Genomic DNA, 18,920 nt, shown 5'->3' with positions numbered 1-18,920 from the left:
TTGAATCATAAAATCACATTTTTCAACACAAGCTTGGCATTTTACAGGGACATACCCCATTTGAACTATTTTTGAGCTTTTAGCTTCCTCGCAGTTAGTGACAGAAATGGGTGTGAAACCAATGCTGGATCCCAGAAAGCTAAACATTTCTGAAAGGTAGACAAACTTCTGAATTCAGCAAGGATTCATTTGTGTAGATCCTACGAGGTTTTCCTAGAGAAAATAACAGCTGAAATAAAAATATATTGAAATTGAGCTGAAAAAAGCCATTATTCTCCATGTTTTACTCTAACTTTTTCCTGCAATGTCAGATAACTAGACACTCGAGGGATTCCAGGGAGCTGTGACTTGTGTGGATCCCCAGTGTTTTCTTAACCAGAATCCTCAGCAAACCTCAAATTTAGCTTAAAAAAAAAAACAACAAAAAAAACAAAAACAAAATTGCTCTCACATTTCTGTGTGGGATCACCGCACCAGCACAAATTTCCTACCACCCAACGTTCTTCTCAGTCTCCCGGTAAAAATGATACCTCACTTGTGTAGTTGGGCCAAGTGCCTGCGACAGGGACGAGACAAAAACATGTCGAAAATGAGGGGGGAACCAAAGTGGGTCCAAAATGGTATTTTGAGGGGGGAAAAAAACAAAACAAGTGGGGAAGACTTTTTATTGGTATAGATGCGACAATGCTGGGTGGTAGGAATTTTGTGGGATCCTGCAGATTCCGGAAGGTTCCATCACAATTTGGGAAAATGTGTGATTTCCAGCAAAGTTGGAGGTTTGCAGGGCATTGTGGGTAAGAAAATGGTGCAGGGTGCATGTGAAGCACACCACCCTGGACTCCCCAGATGTTTAAGTTTTCAGATGTGTCTAGGTCTCGTAGATTTTTCTACAAGGCAGTGTCCCAAAGTCCAAAAAGTGCAGCTCCCACCATTCCAAGTGGGACAATTTTGAGAGTTAGCCAAGCTCTCATGGCCAAAATGTAAAACCAAAAGGCAAAATAATCAAATATCCTCTTGCTTGGCATGGGATAACATGTTTTAGTGTGTGGGGCGAGAGCTGAGACTGTTACCCCCTTCAGTTGCCCATACTGGTTGGTATCCACCACTCCACTATTTTTTTTTAAATTCCCTGGCACGAAGTAGGCTATTCCCCCGCCCCTCGAGAGTCGATCACCATGCACCCACACTCTTTAAAAAAAAAAAAAGAAAATCTTCCCTGGGTCTGGGGGAGCTTTGTGCCCCCCTGGGGCTAGCGCTCCCCCTATGGCCTGGGTGCAGGATGAGCTGGTTTTGTCCTCGGCACACAGCGACCGTGTCCGAGGGCGAGACAAGCTTGTCTGTGGCACCAGAGGGGTTAAGGAGTCCTTGTAGGTGGTGTTGGTTCCAGCAGTCCCCTCTTCAATTGTATACAGCCTCTCTACACTAGGCCTCTAGTGCTCCAGCACAGGGCCCCAAGCAGACTGCATTTCTCTCCCTTGTAGTACACAGACGCTTGGACACCTGTACTGTTTGGTCCCCTATCCTTCCAGCTAGGGTGCTACTGTTCATTGGGTAGGCCCCACCTGGGCCCACCACTATCACAATGTGACGCCAGCCGCAACATCACCGAGGCACACTTATTTGCACTCCAAATCAATCCTCTGTGTCAGCAGACTCCAACTAGGCTCGCTCAGAAAGTCAGTCAGAGTTCAGCCCCCAGATCTCCACACGGCCCACCCGGGTAGCCCGGCAGTCCCGCCTCTACATGGGCTGTGCCTAGGCTGAGCAGTCCCTGTCAGCGTCTCCTCTGTGTCGGTACTGCTGACTACTCCAGTTTACGGACTGTGGGGAGGACTCAATTCTCCACTCTCTGGCCCAGAGACCGCGCCCCATGGCAAAATGAGGGGTGGGAGGGCTGGGAGGTGCAGGCCCACTCAGTTGCACTTCTGCCCCGCGGTGTACTCCAGCTTGGGGCTTCTAATGAGATCTGGAGGAGTGGCCTCGCCTCCTTTGCTGCAGGTGCCCATGCTCTCAGTTGCCCCGCCCTGGATGCTTAGGCATGTGGGCTTCACAATCCCAACCCAGGTGTGTGCCTCAATGGGGTGCGTCCACGTGCTGCTCCAACCCCAGCTCTCCTGAGGCCTCGTCCCAGCCAAGTAGTCCCTGTTGCCCGCTCTGCTGCAGCCGCACTAGAGACTCCTCCTGCCCACTGGGTACAAGTCAGTCTAGTTCTACTATTCTCAGGCTCAGGACCACCACATCGTCCAAGGGATCAGGGGAAACAGGAGAGGCACACTCACCGCCTCCGCACTGGGGCCACCTTGTTCTGGTTGGCAGGAGAACTCAGGCTGTGAAGGGGGGGTTTATGGGGCCGGCAAGCTGCTGAGCTGCCCAAATTGTGTGGAATTATGTTAAGTGGTCCCATGGCCCTAAACAGAACTGGAGAACAGACAGCCTCGCTAGTGTCCTCCTAGCAGATGTAGATGTTCCGAGTAGGCAGGATTCACCTCAGATTATTTGTTGGACGCTGGAGCTCGCAAGAAGTGCTGCTACTCAGCCATGTTGTTCATGTCCATGCATTCTTGAGACAAGTTAAGGTATCCAAATTCTACGACTGCAGGAGTAAAATCGTAAAACTTAGTTCCTTGGGATTTGGTGTTTGAAAATTCTGTATTTGTGCTTCGTTGGGATAGGTTAATCCCAGCTGCGTGTTTAGAATAGCCCAGAGGTAAGACTGGATCTGCAGAGGCTGCAGGTGAGATTTTTGGAAATTAATGGTAAAGCCTAGTTGATGCAGCAAATCTATGGTTGCTTGGGTGTGAAGTCGGAGAATGCTGGCTTTAATGAGCCAGTCATCCAGATATGGAAAGACATGAATGTTTTGTCTGTGCAAATGTGCTGCTACTATCGCTAGAAACTTTGTGAATATGCAAGGTGCAGTTGTGACTATGAATGGGAGAATTTTGAACGGATAGTGGTTGCCTGCTATTACAAATCTAAAGTATTTGCAATGTGCTGGATGTGTGTAGATGTGAAAATAGGCATCCTTTGAGTCTAGGGATGAGTGGAAATTGGTTTGTTGGAGAAGTGGCTCACGTCCTGGAGGGTAACTATGTGAAAATGCTCTAATAGGATGTAGTGATTTAATGGCCATAGATCTAGTATTGGCAGTAAGGATTCATCCTTTTTGGGGATTAGGGAAGTATAGGGAGTATACTCTAAACCCTTGATGTTGTGTAGGGATAGGTTCTATAGCTCCTCTAAGTAAGAGAGCCTGAACTTCCAGTTTGAGCAGGGTTATATTTTTCTATGGAGAGTTTGTGAATGCAAGGTGAAATGTTTGGAGGTGTGGAACTAAGCTGCTAACAGTAACCATTTTGGATAATATCCAACACCCATTGATCCGATACTCTTTTGCCAAATAGGGAGGAAGTGTTGTAATCCTTCCTCGACAGGTGTGGAATAAATAGATTTTGGGGGGGGTTGCTTAACCAGAGGAACATCAAAAGGAACGTTCAAGATGGTTTGCTGCACCTCTGGCTTAAAGCCTGATATGCGTAACCAAGCATGATGATGTAGCAGGACACTTGTGTTGACCCCTCTGGCAGCTGTGGCTGCGGGGTCGAAGGCACATCTAATAGTTATTAGAGATGATCTGCCCATCATTAAGTATCTCTTGCTCTCTTCTTATGCTCCTCTGGAAGATATTGGAGGAGTTCCTTCATCTTCCCCAATGGGCAGATCATACCCATTTAACAATCCCATAGTGTTGGCAATATACCAGTTATTAGCGGCCTGAGCCGCAACATGCTTGCCAGAGACATCCATAAGCTTCCTCTCCCTATCAGGAGGAGATGTGTCACTTGCAGTTTGGGAATTGATAGGATACAAATGTGGTCAGAGGTTGAAGCTTTACTAGTTTTTGGTCACCCTTGGTGTGATAATACAGAACCTTGCAGGTTCTTTAAAATTTTTGTCTGGATGCCTCAACATTCTTTTTCAGCATAGGGAGGTGCTGTATTGCACTATGTACAGTTGAAAGTGTCTTGAATAAACAAAATCATCCTCTATGGGCACGTTATCTAAGGGTACTTGGTGGTTTGTGGCTGCCCCACCAATAAGCTCTTGGAAAGCGGTGGTGTCATCTGGAGGAGATGGCCTAGCAGGGTATAGGTCTGGATCAGTGTCAGGTTCTGGATCGACATCATAAACTGACCAAGGACTAGAGGATTGTGGTATATTAAAAAGGAGTCATCCCTTGTACCATGTTCCCCAGTGAAAGAGTGAGGGGACCTGTAGGAAGTTGGCTCTGTATGCACTATTTCAAAGTAAGGAATAGTATGCACAGAGTCCAAGGGTTCCCCTTAGAGGTAAGATAGTGGCAAAAAGAGATAATACTAATGCTCTATTTTGTGGTAGTGTGGTCGAGCAGTAGGCTTATCAAAAGGAGTAGTGTTAAGCATTTGTTGTACACACACTCAGACAATTCCAGGCCAATAGGTTTTTGTATAGAAAAATATATTTTCTTAGTTTATTTTAAGAACCACAGGTTCAAATTTTACATGTAATATTTCAAATGAAAGGTATTGCAGGTAAGTACTTTAGGAACTTTGAATAATCAGAATAGCATACACAGTTTTCAAATAAATCACAAATAGCTATTTTAAAACTAGACACTTGGTGCAATTTTCAGCAGTTCCTGGGGGGAGTAAGAGTTTGTTAGTTTTTGCAGGTAAGTAAACCACCTACGGGGTTCAAGTTTGGGTCCAAGGTAGCCCACCGTTGGGGGTTCAGGGCAACCCCAAAGTTACCACGCCAGCAGCTCAGGGCCGGTCAGGTGCAGAGGTCAAAGTGGTGCCCAAAACACATAGGCTTCAATGGAGAAGGGGGTGCCCCGGTTCCAGTCTGCCAGCAGGTAAGTACCCCCGTCTTCGGAGGGCAGACCAGGGGGGTTTTGTAGGGCATCGGGGGGGGGACACAAGTTAGCACAGAAAGTACACCCTCAGCAGCACGGGGCGGCCGGGTGCAGTGTGCAAACACGCGTCTGGTTTTCAATAGAAAGCAATGGGAGACCAAGGGGTCTCTTCAGCGATGCAGGCAAGGGGGGGGGGGGCTCCTCGGGGTAGCCACCACCTGGGCAAGGGAGAGGGCCTCCTGGGGGTCACTCCTGCACTGGAGTTCGGATCCTTCAGGTCCTGGGGGCTGCGGGTGCAGAGTCTTTCCAGGCGTCGGGATCTGAGGAACAGGCAGTCACGGTCAGGGGGAGCCTCGGGATTCCCTCTGCAGGCGTCGCTGTGGGGGCTCAGGAGAGGGGGGGGGGGCAACTCTGGCTACTCACGGTCTCGCAGTCGCCAGGGAGTCCTCCCTGAAGTGTTGTTTCTCCACAAGTCGAGCCGGGGGCGTCGGGTGCAGAGTAGCAAGTCTCACGCTTCTGGCAGGAAACGCAAGTTGTTTTAAAGTTGCTCCTTTGAAACAAAGTGCAGTCTTGGGTGAACAGAGCCGCTGTCCTCGGGAGTTTCTTCGTCCTTCTAGAGCAGGGCAGTCTCTGAGGATTCAGGAGGTCGCTGGTCCCTGGGGAGAGCGTCGCTGGAGCAGTGTCTTTAGAAAGGGGGGGGGGGGGGGGGGGGGGGGGGGGGGGGGGGGGGGGGGATGGAGACAGGCCGGTAGAGCTGGGGCCAAAGCAGTTGGTGTCTTCGTCTTCTCTGCAGGGTTTTTCAGCTTAGCAGTCCTCTTCTTCTTAGGTTGCAGAAATCTCAGTTCCTAGGTTCTGGGGAGACCCTAAATACAGAATTTAGGGGTGTGTTTAGGTCTGGGAGGGCAGTAGCCAATGGCTACTAGCCCTGAGGATGGCTACACCCTCTTTGTGCCTCCTCCCAAGGGGAGGGGGTCACATTCCTATCCCTATTGGGGGGAATCCTCCATCTGCAAGATGGAGGATTTCTAAAAGTCCGAGTCACCTCAGCTCAGGTCGCCTTAGGGGTGTCCTGACTGGCCAGTGACTCCTCCTTGTTTTTTCTCATTATCTCCTCCGGCCTTGCCGCCAAAAGTGGGGCCGTGGCTGGAGGGGGCGGGCAACTCCACTAGCTGGAATGCGCTGGGGTGCTGTAACAAAGGGGGTGAGCCTTTGAGGCTCACCGCCAGGTGTTTACAGTTCCTGCAAGGGGGAGGTGATAAGCATCTCCACCCAGTACAGGCTTTGTTACTAGCCACAGAGTGACAAAGGCACTCTCCCCAAGTGGCCAGCAACATGTCTCGAGTGTGGCAGGCTGCTAAAACTAGTCAGCCTACACGGGTAGTTGGTTAAGGTTTCAGGGGGCACCTCTAAGGTGCCCTCTGGGGTGTATGTTACATAAAAATATACACTGGCATCAGTGTGCATTTATTGTGCTGAGAGTTTGATACCAAACTTCCCAGTTTTCAGTGTAGCCATTATGGTGCTGTGGAGTTCGTGTATGACAGACTCCAGACCATATACTCTTATGGCTACCCTGCACTTACAATGTCTAAGGTTTTGCTTAGACACTGTAGGGGCACAGTGCTCATGCACTGGTGCCCTCACCTATGGTATAGTGCACCCTGCCTTAGGGCTGTAAGGCCTGCTAGAGGGGTGACTTATCTATACTGCATAGGCAGTGTGAGGTTGGCATGGCACCCTGAGGGGAGTGCCATGTCGACTTACTCGTTTTGTCCTCACCAGCACACACAAGCTGGCAAGCAGTGTGTCTGTGCTGAGTGAGGGGACCCAGGGTGGCATAAGACATGCTGCATCCCTTAGAGACCTTCCCTGGCATCAGGGCCCTTGGTACCAGGGGTACCAGTTACAAGGGACTTACCTGGATGCCAGGGTGTGCCAACTGTGGAAACAAAAAGTACAGGTTAGGGAAAGAACACTGGTGCTGGGGCCTGGTTAGCAGGCCTCAGCACACTTTCAAATCAAAACTTAGCATCAGCAAAGGCAAAAAGTCAGGGGGGTAACCATGCCAAGGAGGCATTTCCTTACAGGACCTATGAGGGGGCGATATCTCGTGGGTCACCCTGTGAATGAGGGGAAGAGGGTGGTGGAGTAGGAGGAGAGGCTTGTAGTGGAGGATGTAAAATGCAAGAGCCTTTCATCAGTCCACTTCTTCTTAGCAGCAGGCACGTCAATGGCCTCTTCAAAAGAAAGTGGTCATTTTGCCGAAGAAGGCGTGACTATAACAGTCTTTTCCCAAAAAATGGCGGGTTTGAGGCTGTATATGAATTTGCTTGCCATCAAGTTTTTATTTCATTTTGTGAAGTATTTTTCGATGAGACACTTGAGACTGATTGTGGTGCTGGTCTAGGTATTTTTAGAGCTGAAATGGTTTTGTGTTTCAATGCCGAAATGGTTGATGCCAAAACTGAGTGTGGTCCATCTTTCGATGTCGAAGTTGTCGCCGCTGACTGATGAGCAGAAGTGGGTCGGTGTTGAAGGCCCGAGGTAGTTGGCTTGGGATTGTATTTCGGTGCCAAGCCAGAGCCTTAATTTCGGAGGACCTTGGATGTTTTTTCAACAGGCTGGGCTGGCGGGAGATCCTGCATTTCGAGATTTATTTCTACCTCAGAGTTGGAACCCTCGATGGAAAGGGCCTCTTGAGATGCATGGGCTTCTAGGACCTGTGAATGAGCACGTTGATCCGACGGGCGATGTTCCCTTGTTCCCGAAATACGAAATATGGGGAAAACACATTAAATAACAATACCAATAAATATGGGTGGATCTGGAACGGAAAGAGCCCGAAATGAGTCTTGACCTGGAGCTCAGTGATACACAATCGGCACAATATGGCAGACGAAAACAATCCAACAATGGAATCAATGTCCATGCGCATTACCAGCAAGAGACACACACACACACACACACATATATCTCGGCCGGGGGAGGGGGGCACAGTGCTCCCCCTCCCTATTTGTGTTATTATTGACAGAACTTCCCATCTTTTCTCAGGACAATGGACAGCTTACCCAACGTCACCCCCCACCCAGTGTGTTTGTTGCCTATTTTGGTGGCACGTTATTGATTGCGAAGGATATGAGGACATCTCCACAAAAAAAAGAAGCACTCTCGTCATACAGATAAGAGAAAGGACCCTGGTTTGGTGGAGATGCCCATCTTTGCAGTCTTGTACTCTCAATAGGAGGGTATATACTCAGACACACACCCAGGCACACACACCCACCCACTCACAGACCCACTCAGACACCCACACACCAACACAGACTCATTCAGACCCTGACACACCCACTCACAGGCCCAGACATTCAGACCCAAAGACTCAAGCACTCATGCAGCCACTCACAGACCCACTCAGAGACTCAAACAACCATTCACACATCCATTCAGAGACCCATGCACACACTCACGGACTCACTCAGAGGCTTATGCATGCGGAGTTGGACGCTTACAGGGGGATGGCCGCAAGACATGGCCATGTGGTCAACACCCCCGAACTCAGCCAAAGGCTGTGCGTGGCAGTGGTTGCATTAATGTATAGTAATTAAAATTAAGTTTAAAAAACATAGAAATTCACTGGAAAAAAAACTAAGGTTACAGGAATGTTATAGTTACTTAAGCTAACCATAGCTAGAACTGCTGCATTTCTATGGTTTTGTGTGCGTAAACTCAGATCCTAATTATAACTCATGCCCTAAGGTAACTGTAACTCGTGCCCTTACCATGCACTGGTAATTGCCCCAGATATTACAACACTCATGTAAGGAAATGCCTCCTTGGCATGGTTACCCCCTGACTTTTTGCCTTTGCTGATGCTATGTTTTGAATTGAAAGTGTGCTGAGGCCTGCTAACCAGGCCCCAGCACCAGTGTTCTTTCCCTAACCTGTACTTTTGATTCCACAATTGGCACACCCTGGCATCCAGATAAGTCCCTTGTAACTGGTACCTCTGGTACCAAGGGCCCTGATGCCAGGGAAGGTCTCCAAGGGCTGCAGCATGTATTATGCACCCCTAGAGACCCCTCATCCAGCACAGACACACTGCTTACCAGCTTGTGTGTGCTAGTGAGAACAAAATGAGTAAGTCGACATGGCACTCCCCTCAGGGTGCCATGCCAGCCTCTCACTGCCTATGCAGTATAGGTAAGACACCCCTCTAGCAGGCCTTACAGCCCTAAGGCAGGGTGCACTATACCATAGGTGAGGGTACCAGTGCATGAGCACTGTGCCCCTACAGTGTCTAAGCAAAACCTTAGACATTGTAAGTGCAGGGTAGCCATAAGAGTATATGGTCTGGGAGTCTGTTTTACACGAACTCCACAGCACCATAATGGCTACACTGAAAACTGGGAAGTTTGGTATCAAACTTCTCAGCACAATAAATGCATACTGATGCCAGTGTACATTTTATTGTGACACACACCCCAGAGGGCACCTTAGAGGTGCCCCCTGAAACTGTATCCAACTATCTGTGTAGGCTGACTGGTTCCAGCAGCCTGCCACACTAGAGACATGTTGCTGGCCCCATGGGGAGAGTGCCTTTGTCACTCTGAGGCCAGTAACAAAGCCTGCACTGGGTGGAGATGCTAACACCTCCCCCAGGCAGGAGCTGTAACACCTGGCGGTGAGCCTCAAAGGCTCACCCCTTTGTCACAGCACCGCAGGACACTCCAGCTAGTGGAGTTGCCCGCCCCCTCCGGCCACGGCCCCCACTTTTGGCGGCAAGGCCGGAGAAAATAATGAGAATAACAAGGAGGAGTCACTGGCCAGTCAGGACAGCCCCTAAGGTGTCCTGAGCTGAGGTGACTCTAACTTGTAGAAATCCTCCATCTTGCAGATGGAGGATTCCCCCAATAGGATTAGGGATGTGACCCCCTCCCCTTGGGAGGAGGCACAAAGAGGGTGTACTCACCCTCCGGGCTAGTAGCCATTGGCTACTAACCCCCCAGACCTAAACACGCCCTTAAATTTAGTATTTAAGGGCTCTCCCTGAACCTAGAAATTAGATTCCTGCAACAACAAAAAGAAGGACTGCCTAGCTGAAAACCCCTGCAGAGGAAGACCAGAAGACAACAACTGCCTTGGCTCCAGAAACTCACCGGCCTGTCTCCTGCCTTCCAAAGAACTCTGCTCCAGCGACGCCTTCCAAAGGGACCAGCGACCTCTGAATCCTCTGAGGACTGCCCTGCTTCGACGACGACAAGAAACTCCAGAGGACAGCGGACCTGCTCCAAAAAGACTGCAACTTTATCCAAAGGAGCAGCTTTAAAGAACCCTGCAATCTCCCCGCAAGAAGCGTGAGACTTGCAACACTGCACCCGGCGACCCCGACTCGGCTGGTGGAGAACCAACACCTCAGGGAGGACCCCCGGACTACTCTACGACTGTGAGTACCAAAACCTGTCCCCCCTGAGCCCCCACAGCGCCGCCTGCAGAGGGAATCCCGAGGCTTCCCCTGACCGCGACTCTCTGAAACCTAAGTCCCGACGCCTGGAAAAGACCCTGCACCCGCAGCCCCCAGGACCTGAAGGACCGGACTTTCACTGCAGAAGTGACCCCCCAGGAGTCCCTCTCCCTTGCCCAAGTGGAGGTTTCCCCGAGGAAGCCCCCCCTTGCCTGCCTGCAGCGCTGAAGAGATCCCTTGATCTCTCATTGACTTCCATTGCGAACCCGACGCTTGTTCTAACACTGCACCCGGCCGCCCCCGCGCCGCTGAGGGTGAAATTTCTGTGTGGGCTTGTGTCCCCCGCGGTGCCCTACAAAACCCCCCTGGTCTGCCCTCCGAAGACGCGGGTACTTACCTGCTGGCAGACTGGAACCGGGGCACCCCCTTCTCTCCATTGAAGCCTATGCGTTTTGGGCACCACTTTGAACTCTGCACCTGACCGGCCCTGAGCTGCTGGTGTGGTAACTTTGGGGTTGCTCTGAACCCCCAACGGTGGGCTACCTTAGACCAAGAACTGAACCCTGTAAGTGTCGTACTTACCTGGTAAAACTAACAAAAACTTACCTCCCCCAGGAACTGTGAAAATTGCACTGTGTCCACTTTTAAAATAGCTATTTGTGAATAACTTGAAAAGTATACATGCAATTGAAATGATTCAAAGTTCCTAATGTACTTACCTGCAATACCTTTCAAACAAGATATTACATGTTAAATTTGAACCTGTGGTTCTTAAAATAAACTAAGAAAATATATTTTTCTATACAAAACCTATTGGCTGGATTTGTCTCCGAGTGTGTGTACCTCATTTATTGTCTATGTGTATGTACAACAAATGCTTAACACTACTCCTTGGATAAGCCTACTGCTCGACCACACTACTACAAAATAGAGCATTAGTATTATCTCTTTTTACCACTATTTTACCTCTAAGGGGAACCCTTGGACTCCGTGCATGCTATTCCTTACTTTGAAATAGCACATACAGAGCCAACTTCCTACAACTCATGACAACTTTTAACACATCATAAAAAATATCAATGAAACATTGGCAGTCAAATTATTGGAAAAAAGACTATGCACAATGGGGGGTTACTTAACCATATATCACCAAGTTCCACACTAAAAGTAAGAGGTGCGACACTGAGATTGAGAGCTTATAACTTTATTAAGTTATCAAACAAAGGGGACACATTTCGGCTGGGAACCAGCCCTCGTCACACTGTGTAGCACCGTTTTGTGCTTAAATACTCTCAATAGGATAAACAAATAAAATCGTAACTTCGTCAGAGTTTTCTTAATAAGCCATGGAAAATAATCACAATATGGCAAGAAAAAATATTTGAAAAAATGCACCAAAAATAATGCCAGTCACCTGCAATAGTGTTATATACCAATTTCCAAACTGGGTGTTAAGAATACTGATGTCAGATGTCATGAGGAATTAAATCTACTAATATGGCACCTCCAGCGACTGATATTTTTGTTACCGCAGCCCTTGAATCCAAAAGATGGTGCAACTTACCACAGTGACTCTCACTTCAGAGCACCTTCTAGCTAGTTGTCGAATTAGAGAGTGAGCCTCAGGCAGCAGAGGTTTTTCCAGACATGCCAGCAAGGCATAAAACCACCTACCCTGAAACCACCAAACACAAAGAGTTAGTCAACAATGCTTCACAACAATAATTTTAGTGAAAAGTGAACTCAACTTTTGCAGATACAGGGTAAATTCAACGACTGCAGGCGAAAAACAAATAATTGCAAACAATAAAAAACAAGCACTGAAATACTAACAGGTCTTGCTTATGCAAGAAATATTGGCTTTACCAATGTCTTTTAACCATGTTGTACAGTAGGGTGGCTGCTGTTCAGAATGGGTAAAGTTAGCTGCTTCGAGTAGAGAAGAGTGGTGCCCAGAATACAGCGGCACAATAGAGTGGGGCACAGAACAGAATACTGTAGAATAGGGTGACATGGTGTAAAGTGTAGGGGCGCAGAGTGGAGTGGCACTTTACACATATGCATAGTGAAATATTGCATATGAAACGGATTTGGAGATCTTGAAGATGGGCAGGTGGACTCCCCAGCCCTCTGGAGAAGCGTTCATGGTGATTATGTACTCTGGAATTGGAGAAAGGAACATTAGCCCTGATGAGGTTCTTGGTGGCTTGCTACCAGGAAGCACCTTTTTCATAGTTGGTGTGATCTGAATGAGATCATCGAATGAACCAGTCACTTCAACCCACTGCTTGTCTGGTTCTTCTCGAATGGGTCTCATTCTGAGATAGGCACAGGGCACCAAAAGATTGGCTGATGACATGCTGAGAAGTGACTTGAGGAGACAGACAGAAGTGAATTCTCTTTTGGAAAGATTGTGTACCAACAACATGATGCTTCTTTACCTCTTTGAGGACTAGAATGCTTTGTCCTGTAACATATCAAGGGTTGCTCCTAGGAAGGTTATCCTATTTGAGTGCGGAAATAGAGACTTTTGGTATTTGCTCCAGAGTTTTAGAGATTGAAACAATTATAGGCAAGTTGAGGTAGCTTCCGACTCTTGCTGAAGGTGCTTTTATGAGCCAGTTGTCGAGGTTCGGAAAATAACTTGCAGGCCTTTTTTGTCTGAGATGTAAAGCTACTGGAGCGAGCCTTTGGTTAAGCCCAGCTTCCCGGATTTTCACCAAAAGGTAAGAGCTTTGAATTGATAATGAGTGCCTGCTACCATAAAACAGACGAACTTTCAATGTCTGGGATGGCTAGGGATGTGGAAATACGTATACTGCAAATCCATCCAGGCTGGCCATACAGACGCCATGATTGAGGAGTTATAATATATCTTTGAGAGTGACCATATGAAAGGATTTTTTATGCAGGTACTTGTTGAGTTTACTGAGATCCAGAATGGGACCCCATTCTCCAGATTTTCTCTTTACTAGGACGAAGCGAGAATAGAAGCTCATTCCCTTCTGACAGTATGGCACCTTTGATCAGCATGGCTAGCGCCTCCTTCCTGAGCAGGTGAAGGTGAGACAGAGGTGATCTTTGAGGTGGATGAGTAGTTGGAATTGTTGTGAACTCCAGAGTATGATCATACCTGATAAGACTGACAACCCACTTGTCCGCTGTAATTGTCTGCCATTGACGGCAGTAACAGGAAATGTGTGCTCCCAGAGACCAAGCTGCCAATAGGGGTGAGGCAAGCAGTAAAGTGTTGTCACTGTTTTCTGACAGTGTGTCTCGACTGTGTTGGCTGCTTTCACTGTGGTTGCTGTTTCGAGTATGCAGCCCTGGGTGGTGCACAATATGATTGGTGCTACTGATAGGTAGGTCAAAAGTGCTGATGGAGCTGGTACGATTGATATCCTTGGTAACCAGCACAAAAGGAATAGGTACCTCGTCCACTGGCTCCTCTAAAAGGGGTTTTCCTGAACTGGAGTGTTCCTAATAACCTTGTAATGTTTGTGTTCGCTTTAATTGCTCGCAAAGCCTCATCAATGTGCTTCCCAAATAACACATCACCATCATATGACATGTATCTTGGCATGTTCGTCAGGGCAGAATGTTGTTGCTTTAAGCCAGCCCTGACGTCCAGGGACCGCTGACCCTGTGTGCTGCCAAAAGCCGAGGGAAGCTACGTCCATAGCGCACCTCTCAATTTCTAATATTTTTCCTGCTATCTCTTTCTTGTCATCCAGTAAATGATCCAGCTATGGTGCGATGTCTGACCACATCTGGTGGTCACACCTGCCGAAGATTGTCAAAGAATTTGCAGCACGGACAGTAGTGCCTGAGATCGTAGAAAATCATTTTCCGATTTTATGAAGGCACCTGCCTTCTTTGTCAGGTGGAGTTGAGATGGGCACTTAAGTGTTCTTCGACTGGTGCTGTGCAGCTTATGTTATCACAGAGCCTGGCTTTGGATATCCTACCAAACATGCCGGAGAATCATTAGCTGCCTTATATTTCTTGTCAATTCTAGGAAGAACTGCAGTTACTGTAGCTGGTGTTTTCATTATCTTTAGACATTCTTCTTAGATTTAATAATTCAAAGGGACTGCCTGCCCTCACTGTCTTCCTGACTGCTCCTTGAAGTCAGAGAAGACAGTCAGACTGCTTGACTGTGATTGGAAGTTGAAACCTCGTAGCTGTTCTTTCCATCAACGTATGAAAAGCACTGATATCCTATGGTGGAGAATCTATTGGTTGCGGCGCTGGGAGAGATGGTGTGGGAATGAGGTACTCATCCCAACATTGGCATCCGACTTGATGTCCTGAAGTTCTCCCTCATCTGTATCTTTGGATGAAGATGGTTTTCCTCTTGGAGTGATGGCAGTGCTTGAAATTGGAGTCATCCTATGTGTAGGAGGTGGCAGAAGAGGCGGAGATGCCGGGGCCATAGGTGGTGGATGTGTAGGAGAGGGTGTCGCCATTGCGGTAGAAGGATAACGTTTATGATAGTCCTTCAACACCGTATCGGACACAAATGGTCCCCAAGGGGGAAGTGTTACCCTTAACTTCCATGGTTATATGTATATATAGTGTAGAAGGAAAGAGAGAAATATACAATTTTATTCAGTATCAAAAAATCTTAGAATGATATAAAAATAATGATATAAAAATAAGGAGTTCCTGTATGGTGACAACGCAGTGCAAAGTGACAAAGTGCAAAAGGTAAACTGGTGTTATATACATGACTGCAAAAAAAAACAAAAAAAACAAAATAAGGTAGTCCTGGGATATCTATCCTTTAAATATCCCCATCCACTCAATTTGAGAGCCAGTCCACAGTTATGTAGCCTCTCACCATTTCGACCCTATATCCAGATTAATCAGTGTAGGTTCATCATCAGGACGATAAAATTGAATGGAGACACCAAAAATCTTCCATATCGATTTCCTCCAATGGTCTGCACGGGGTCCATTCAGAAGGGGTATTCTTATTATTCCACACGGTATAAACAGAAACGTGGGTGTATGGTTGCCAATTAAAGGAATAGACGCCTGAGGCTGGATACACGTCTCTGGTGTTGATTTCACATTCAGGTTGTTTATTGGCACCAGTCTCGCTCGTCTGCTGGCAATACAAAGCCCGTCTCTGACTTACAGAAAGTTTGTTGCCTCAGATCACGAGAATCAAATGCACATATTTTTAACAGAGATGCACTTTGAAGATTCACCTGTCAAACATGGCAGCAACTTTTTACAACTGTGGCAAGTAGAAGAAAAGAGTTGTGAATCATTTCTCATCACACCGAGTGACAAGGGGTTGTAATGCAATTAAGGACCGCGATTTTTAGCAACTTCAGGTACATCTCCTGGATTTATTGAGGCGAGACGTGAGTGATGAAGTATATGTCCCTATGGTAATTTCAGCCTGTCTCCAATTCCCAGCTCTAGGGGCTGTACCTGTGCCTCCCGACCTACTATAAACTAACTTGATTTGAAATTTTGACAGTAAGCTCCAGACATCCCGACTACTTGAATTTAAACCTGTTGGCACTTCAGTTCACAAGGGCTATCAATAGCATGAGCAGCAGTTTTTTGGTGCCTTTTTTCATCCATTAGACCACACCTTTCTGCACAGAGCACTACTTTTAGGTGTTGACATCCGGACTCTTTGACCCATGGGGACTGTACCTTTTTCTCCTTCCTCCCTTTCAGGAGAATGTTTTTTTTTTCCATCTCGGTCCTACTCTATTCTTTTTCCCTTTATTTTCCCATCTTCTCTCTTACTATCCCTGCCGCCGGCTCATTTCGACATATGTTTTACCTGCCAAATACGGGTTGGATATTATTGATTTTCACCCATATGATTCTGTGGGGCCCTACTTTCAACCATATGTATAATGGGACAGTATTTGATGTGGTTCCCTTAACTACTTTCACGCAAGTTTTCTTATGGCCTTATGTGGATCTCACTAATATACCAATACGTGTTTGACAATGAAATGTTGACCTTTACTTTTTAAATGGACCACACCATTTTCCCTCGACAGGAAGAGATTCTCTGCCACCCAAGTAAGAAAGAATAAGAATAGCTCCAATTTCTCCGATGCATACGCAGGGTCACCCTGGACACCCTACCATTAATTGTTAATTATTAGAAGATGGGATACAGGATAGTATGATGTGATATCCGCCACAGTGATTCCTCCACAGTATGTAGACTAAAATCATTTACTCAGGGCTATAGGAGCAGTGCCGCCCTGCCCTTTCCCAAAGAATCGTAGTAAGGATGAAAAGCAGTCTACGGAACCACGTGGGATCTCGTAAAAGAAGTTCCTCTAGCTAATAAAGGAACTGGGGCAGTGATACGATTTTAAAAATGGTGGACCCACCAATCAAGGACAAAAGGCAAGACGGCACAGATCCGGATATACTCCTGCAGGTGAACTAAAACCGGCATCAGGTTGGGCAGTCACGCCAGAGTTGAAACAGGGGGCACAAAAACGCCTACATATTTAAATACATACAGTGCAACTTGAGAACCCAACGCCCAACCGAAATGTTTGGGACAAGCACTAGCCGAGAACACTGTTGACTTGGACATACTAATGTGGAGACCAGAGGTCTCCCCAAAGATTCGCAGAAGCTGCAGAACCTGGGGCCCCTAATCGTCAGGTGATATGATGAAGCCAAGATCATCATTAGTGTACAGTGCTATTCTATCCGACAGCCCTCTCCAAAGTCAAAGTCCCGCCAGTCCATTCCCACCCAGACCACCGAGGGGGGGGACAGGGGACAACCCAGTCATCTCCCCCGCTGTTTTGGGAATGGAGCCGATGCGGCGTGAGCACCCAAACTGACAATGTTAAATCAGTATCCAGTAATTTTGGTATGATACAAATCTGGGAACTAAATTAAGGTACTGCAAGACAAGCAGATATTCACAGCTCACGGAATCAAAGACTTTGTCAATGTCAGCGAAGAGAATTGCCAGACTCTCCAACCTGTCGTCAATTGCCAGTGCATTGTACAGGCATTGAATACTGTGATGAGTTGCACGGCGACGCATAAATCCTCCTTGGTCTAGATGTACCCAATCAGGAATCAGTCTTTGCAAGCGCCTTCGCCAGAATCTTCACTTTGAGGTCAGGTGATAAGAATGTTCATTGGCCTGCAGGCCAGGATTGGGAAAGACTACTAACTCTGCAGGGTGCCAATCTGCTAGAAGGACAGAGGCATGGACCACAGAGTGAAACATCTGAAGCATGTGGTCCAGATGTTTGGACATATGAGCTAAAAACAAACAAAAAAAAAACACCTTAAATGCAAACCCATTGGGACCTACCCAGCGTTTAATACCACCAGTGGCGACAAGAGTCTCTCCCCAGTAAGTGCGTTGTCAAGCAAATTGCGATCGGTCCCAGAGAGTGTCTGTACAAAATCTACAATCTGCTCCCAGGACAGGACCTCTGTCCAAGAGTAAACACTCACAAGTAAAGTGGCAAAACTGCAGGCTATCTCCTGTGGATTGGTAAGCAGAGTGCCAGAGGGGATCTGAACCAGTGGAACAGGAGAGGAATGAGAAACACCTTGACAATCTTTGAAGTATTTTTGTCTCGCCACTGATAAATGAGTCTCTAAGCTGCCTGTTAGGACAGTTTAGTCTAATCTAGCACGATCTGCTTTGATGATGCAAAAGGCCCAGTTGCCTACGAGCCACCTGCCCATTGGCCCAATGACTCTGCTCACTAATACTGCCATTTGGGTTTCAAGATACATAAAATCCTGCTTTTTGGGCCGCCATTCCCCGTTCAAGAGCTGATGCTCACCTCTTGTAAAGTGAGTTTCAGGGCCTCCCACAGTGTCACAGGTAACAATGGGGACGAAGCATAATGCATAAAGTATTTCTCACTGGAGCGCTCCATGTGAAGACGATAATCCAGATTCTGCAGGAGCCAGCAAAAAAAAAAAGAAACAGGCAGCTGTGGACCACATTGAGCTTCATATCTATCAGCAAGTGATCAGACAGTCCTCTATCTAAAACTGTAATGTCAGAAACTCTATGCTGTAGGATCATGGAACAAAGAAAATCTATTTGGGAGACGGAGCCATGGGTGACCAAGAAGAACGTATACCCTCCCCCCTCCGTCATGTGATGGGCCCTCCACACATCAATCAGGGCCAGAGTGAAAAATGAAGGACAGAAGCATCACCTCAAATTCCAGGAGCGCCCGATCCTCAGCAGGGTTCACTACGCTGTTAAAATTACCACCCAGAACTATGAACCCCTTGGAGAGATCTCCCCACAACTTTGTCAATACCTATAAAAGATAAACTAAGCGGTTGAATGTAGTGACATATGCACATAGAAATGTGAGTTATTCCCCCACTGTCCCTGTGTTAGCAATGTAGCGGCCCTGGCAATCAGTCCACGTCTTAGTGTAATGAAATGGGACAGTAGTTTTAATTAGGATACCCACATCCCTGGACTGCCTCATGAACATAGAGTGAAGACCAAGATATATCCAAAGCAGTCCAAGCACAGGACTTTGGTACCAAGTAGACTAGTTTCCTGGAAGA

The 18,920-nt window shown here is 47.4% G+C and overlaps 1 protein-coding gene across 1 annotated transcript in view; it reads right to left on the bottom strand.

Annotated features, from left to right (window-relative positions):
• GEMIN2 (gem nuclear organelle associated protein 2) overlaps positions 1-18,920 on the bottom strand; it is a 148,812-nt gene that overhangs the window by 29,253 nt on the left and 100,639 nt on the right. The window contains exon 8 of the mRNA XM_069208611.1: positions 11,920-12,030. Coding sequence (XP_069064712.1) covers positions 11,920-12,030 — 111 coding nt within the window. The remainder of the gene's footprint in view (positions 1-11,919; positions 12,031-18,920) is intronic.

Source organism: Pleurodeles waltl, chromosome 9 (genome assembly GCF_031143425.1).
Source record: "Pleurodeles waltl isolate 20211129_DDA chromosome 9, aPleWal1.hap1.20221129, whole genome shotgun sequence".
NCBI classification, from domain to species: Eukaryota; Metazoa; Chordata; class Amphibia; order Caudata; family Salamandridae; genus Pleurodeles; species Pleurodeles waltl.
This window is presented reverse-complemented; position numbering and strand designations above follow the sequence as displayed.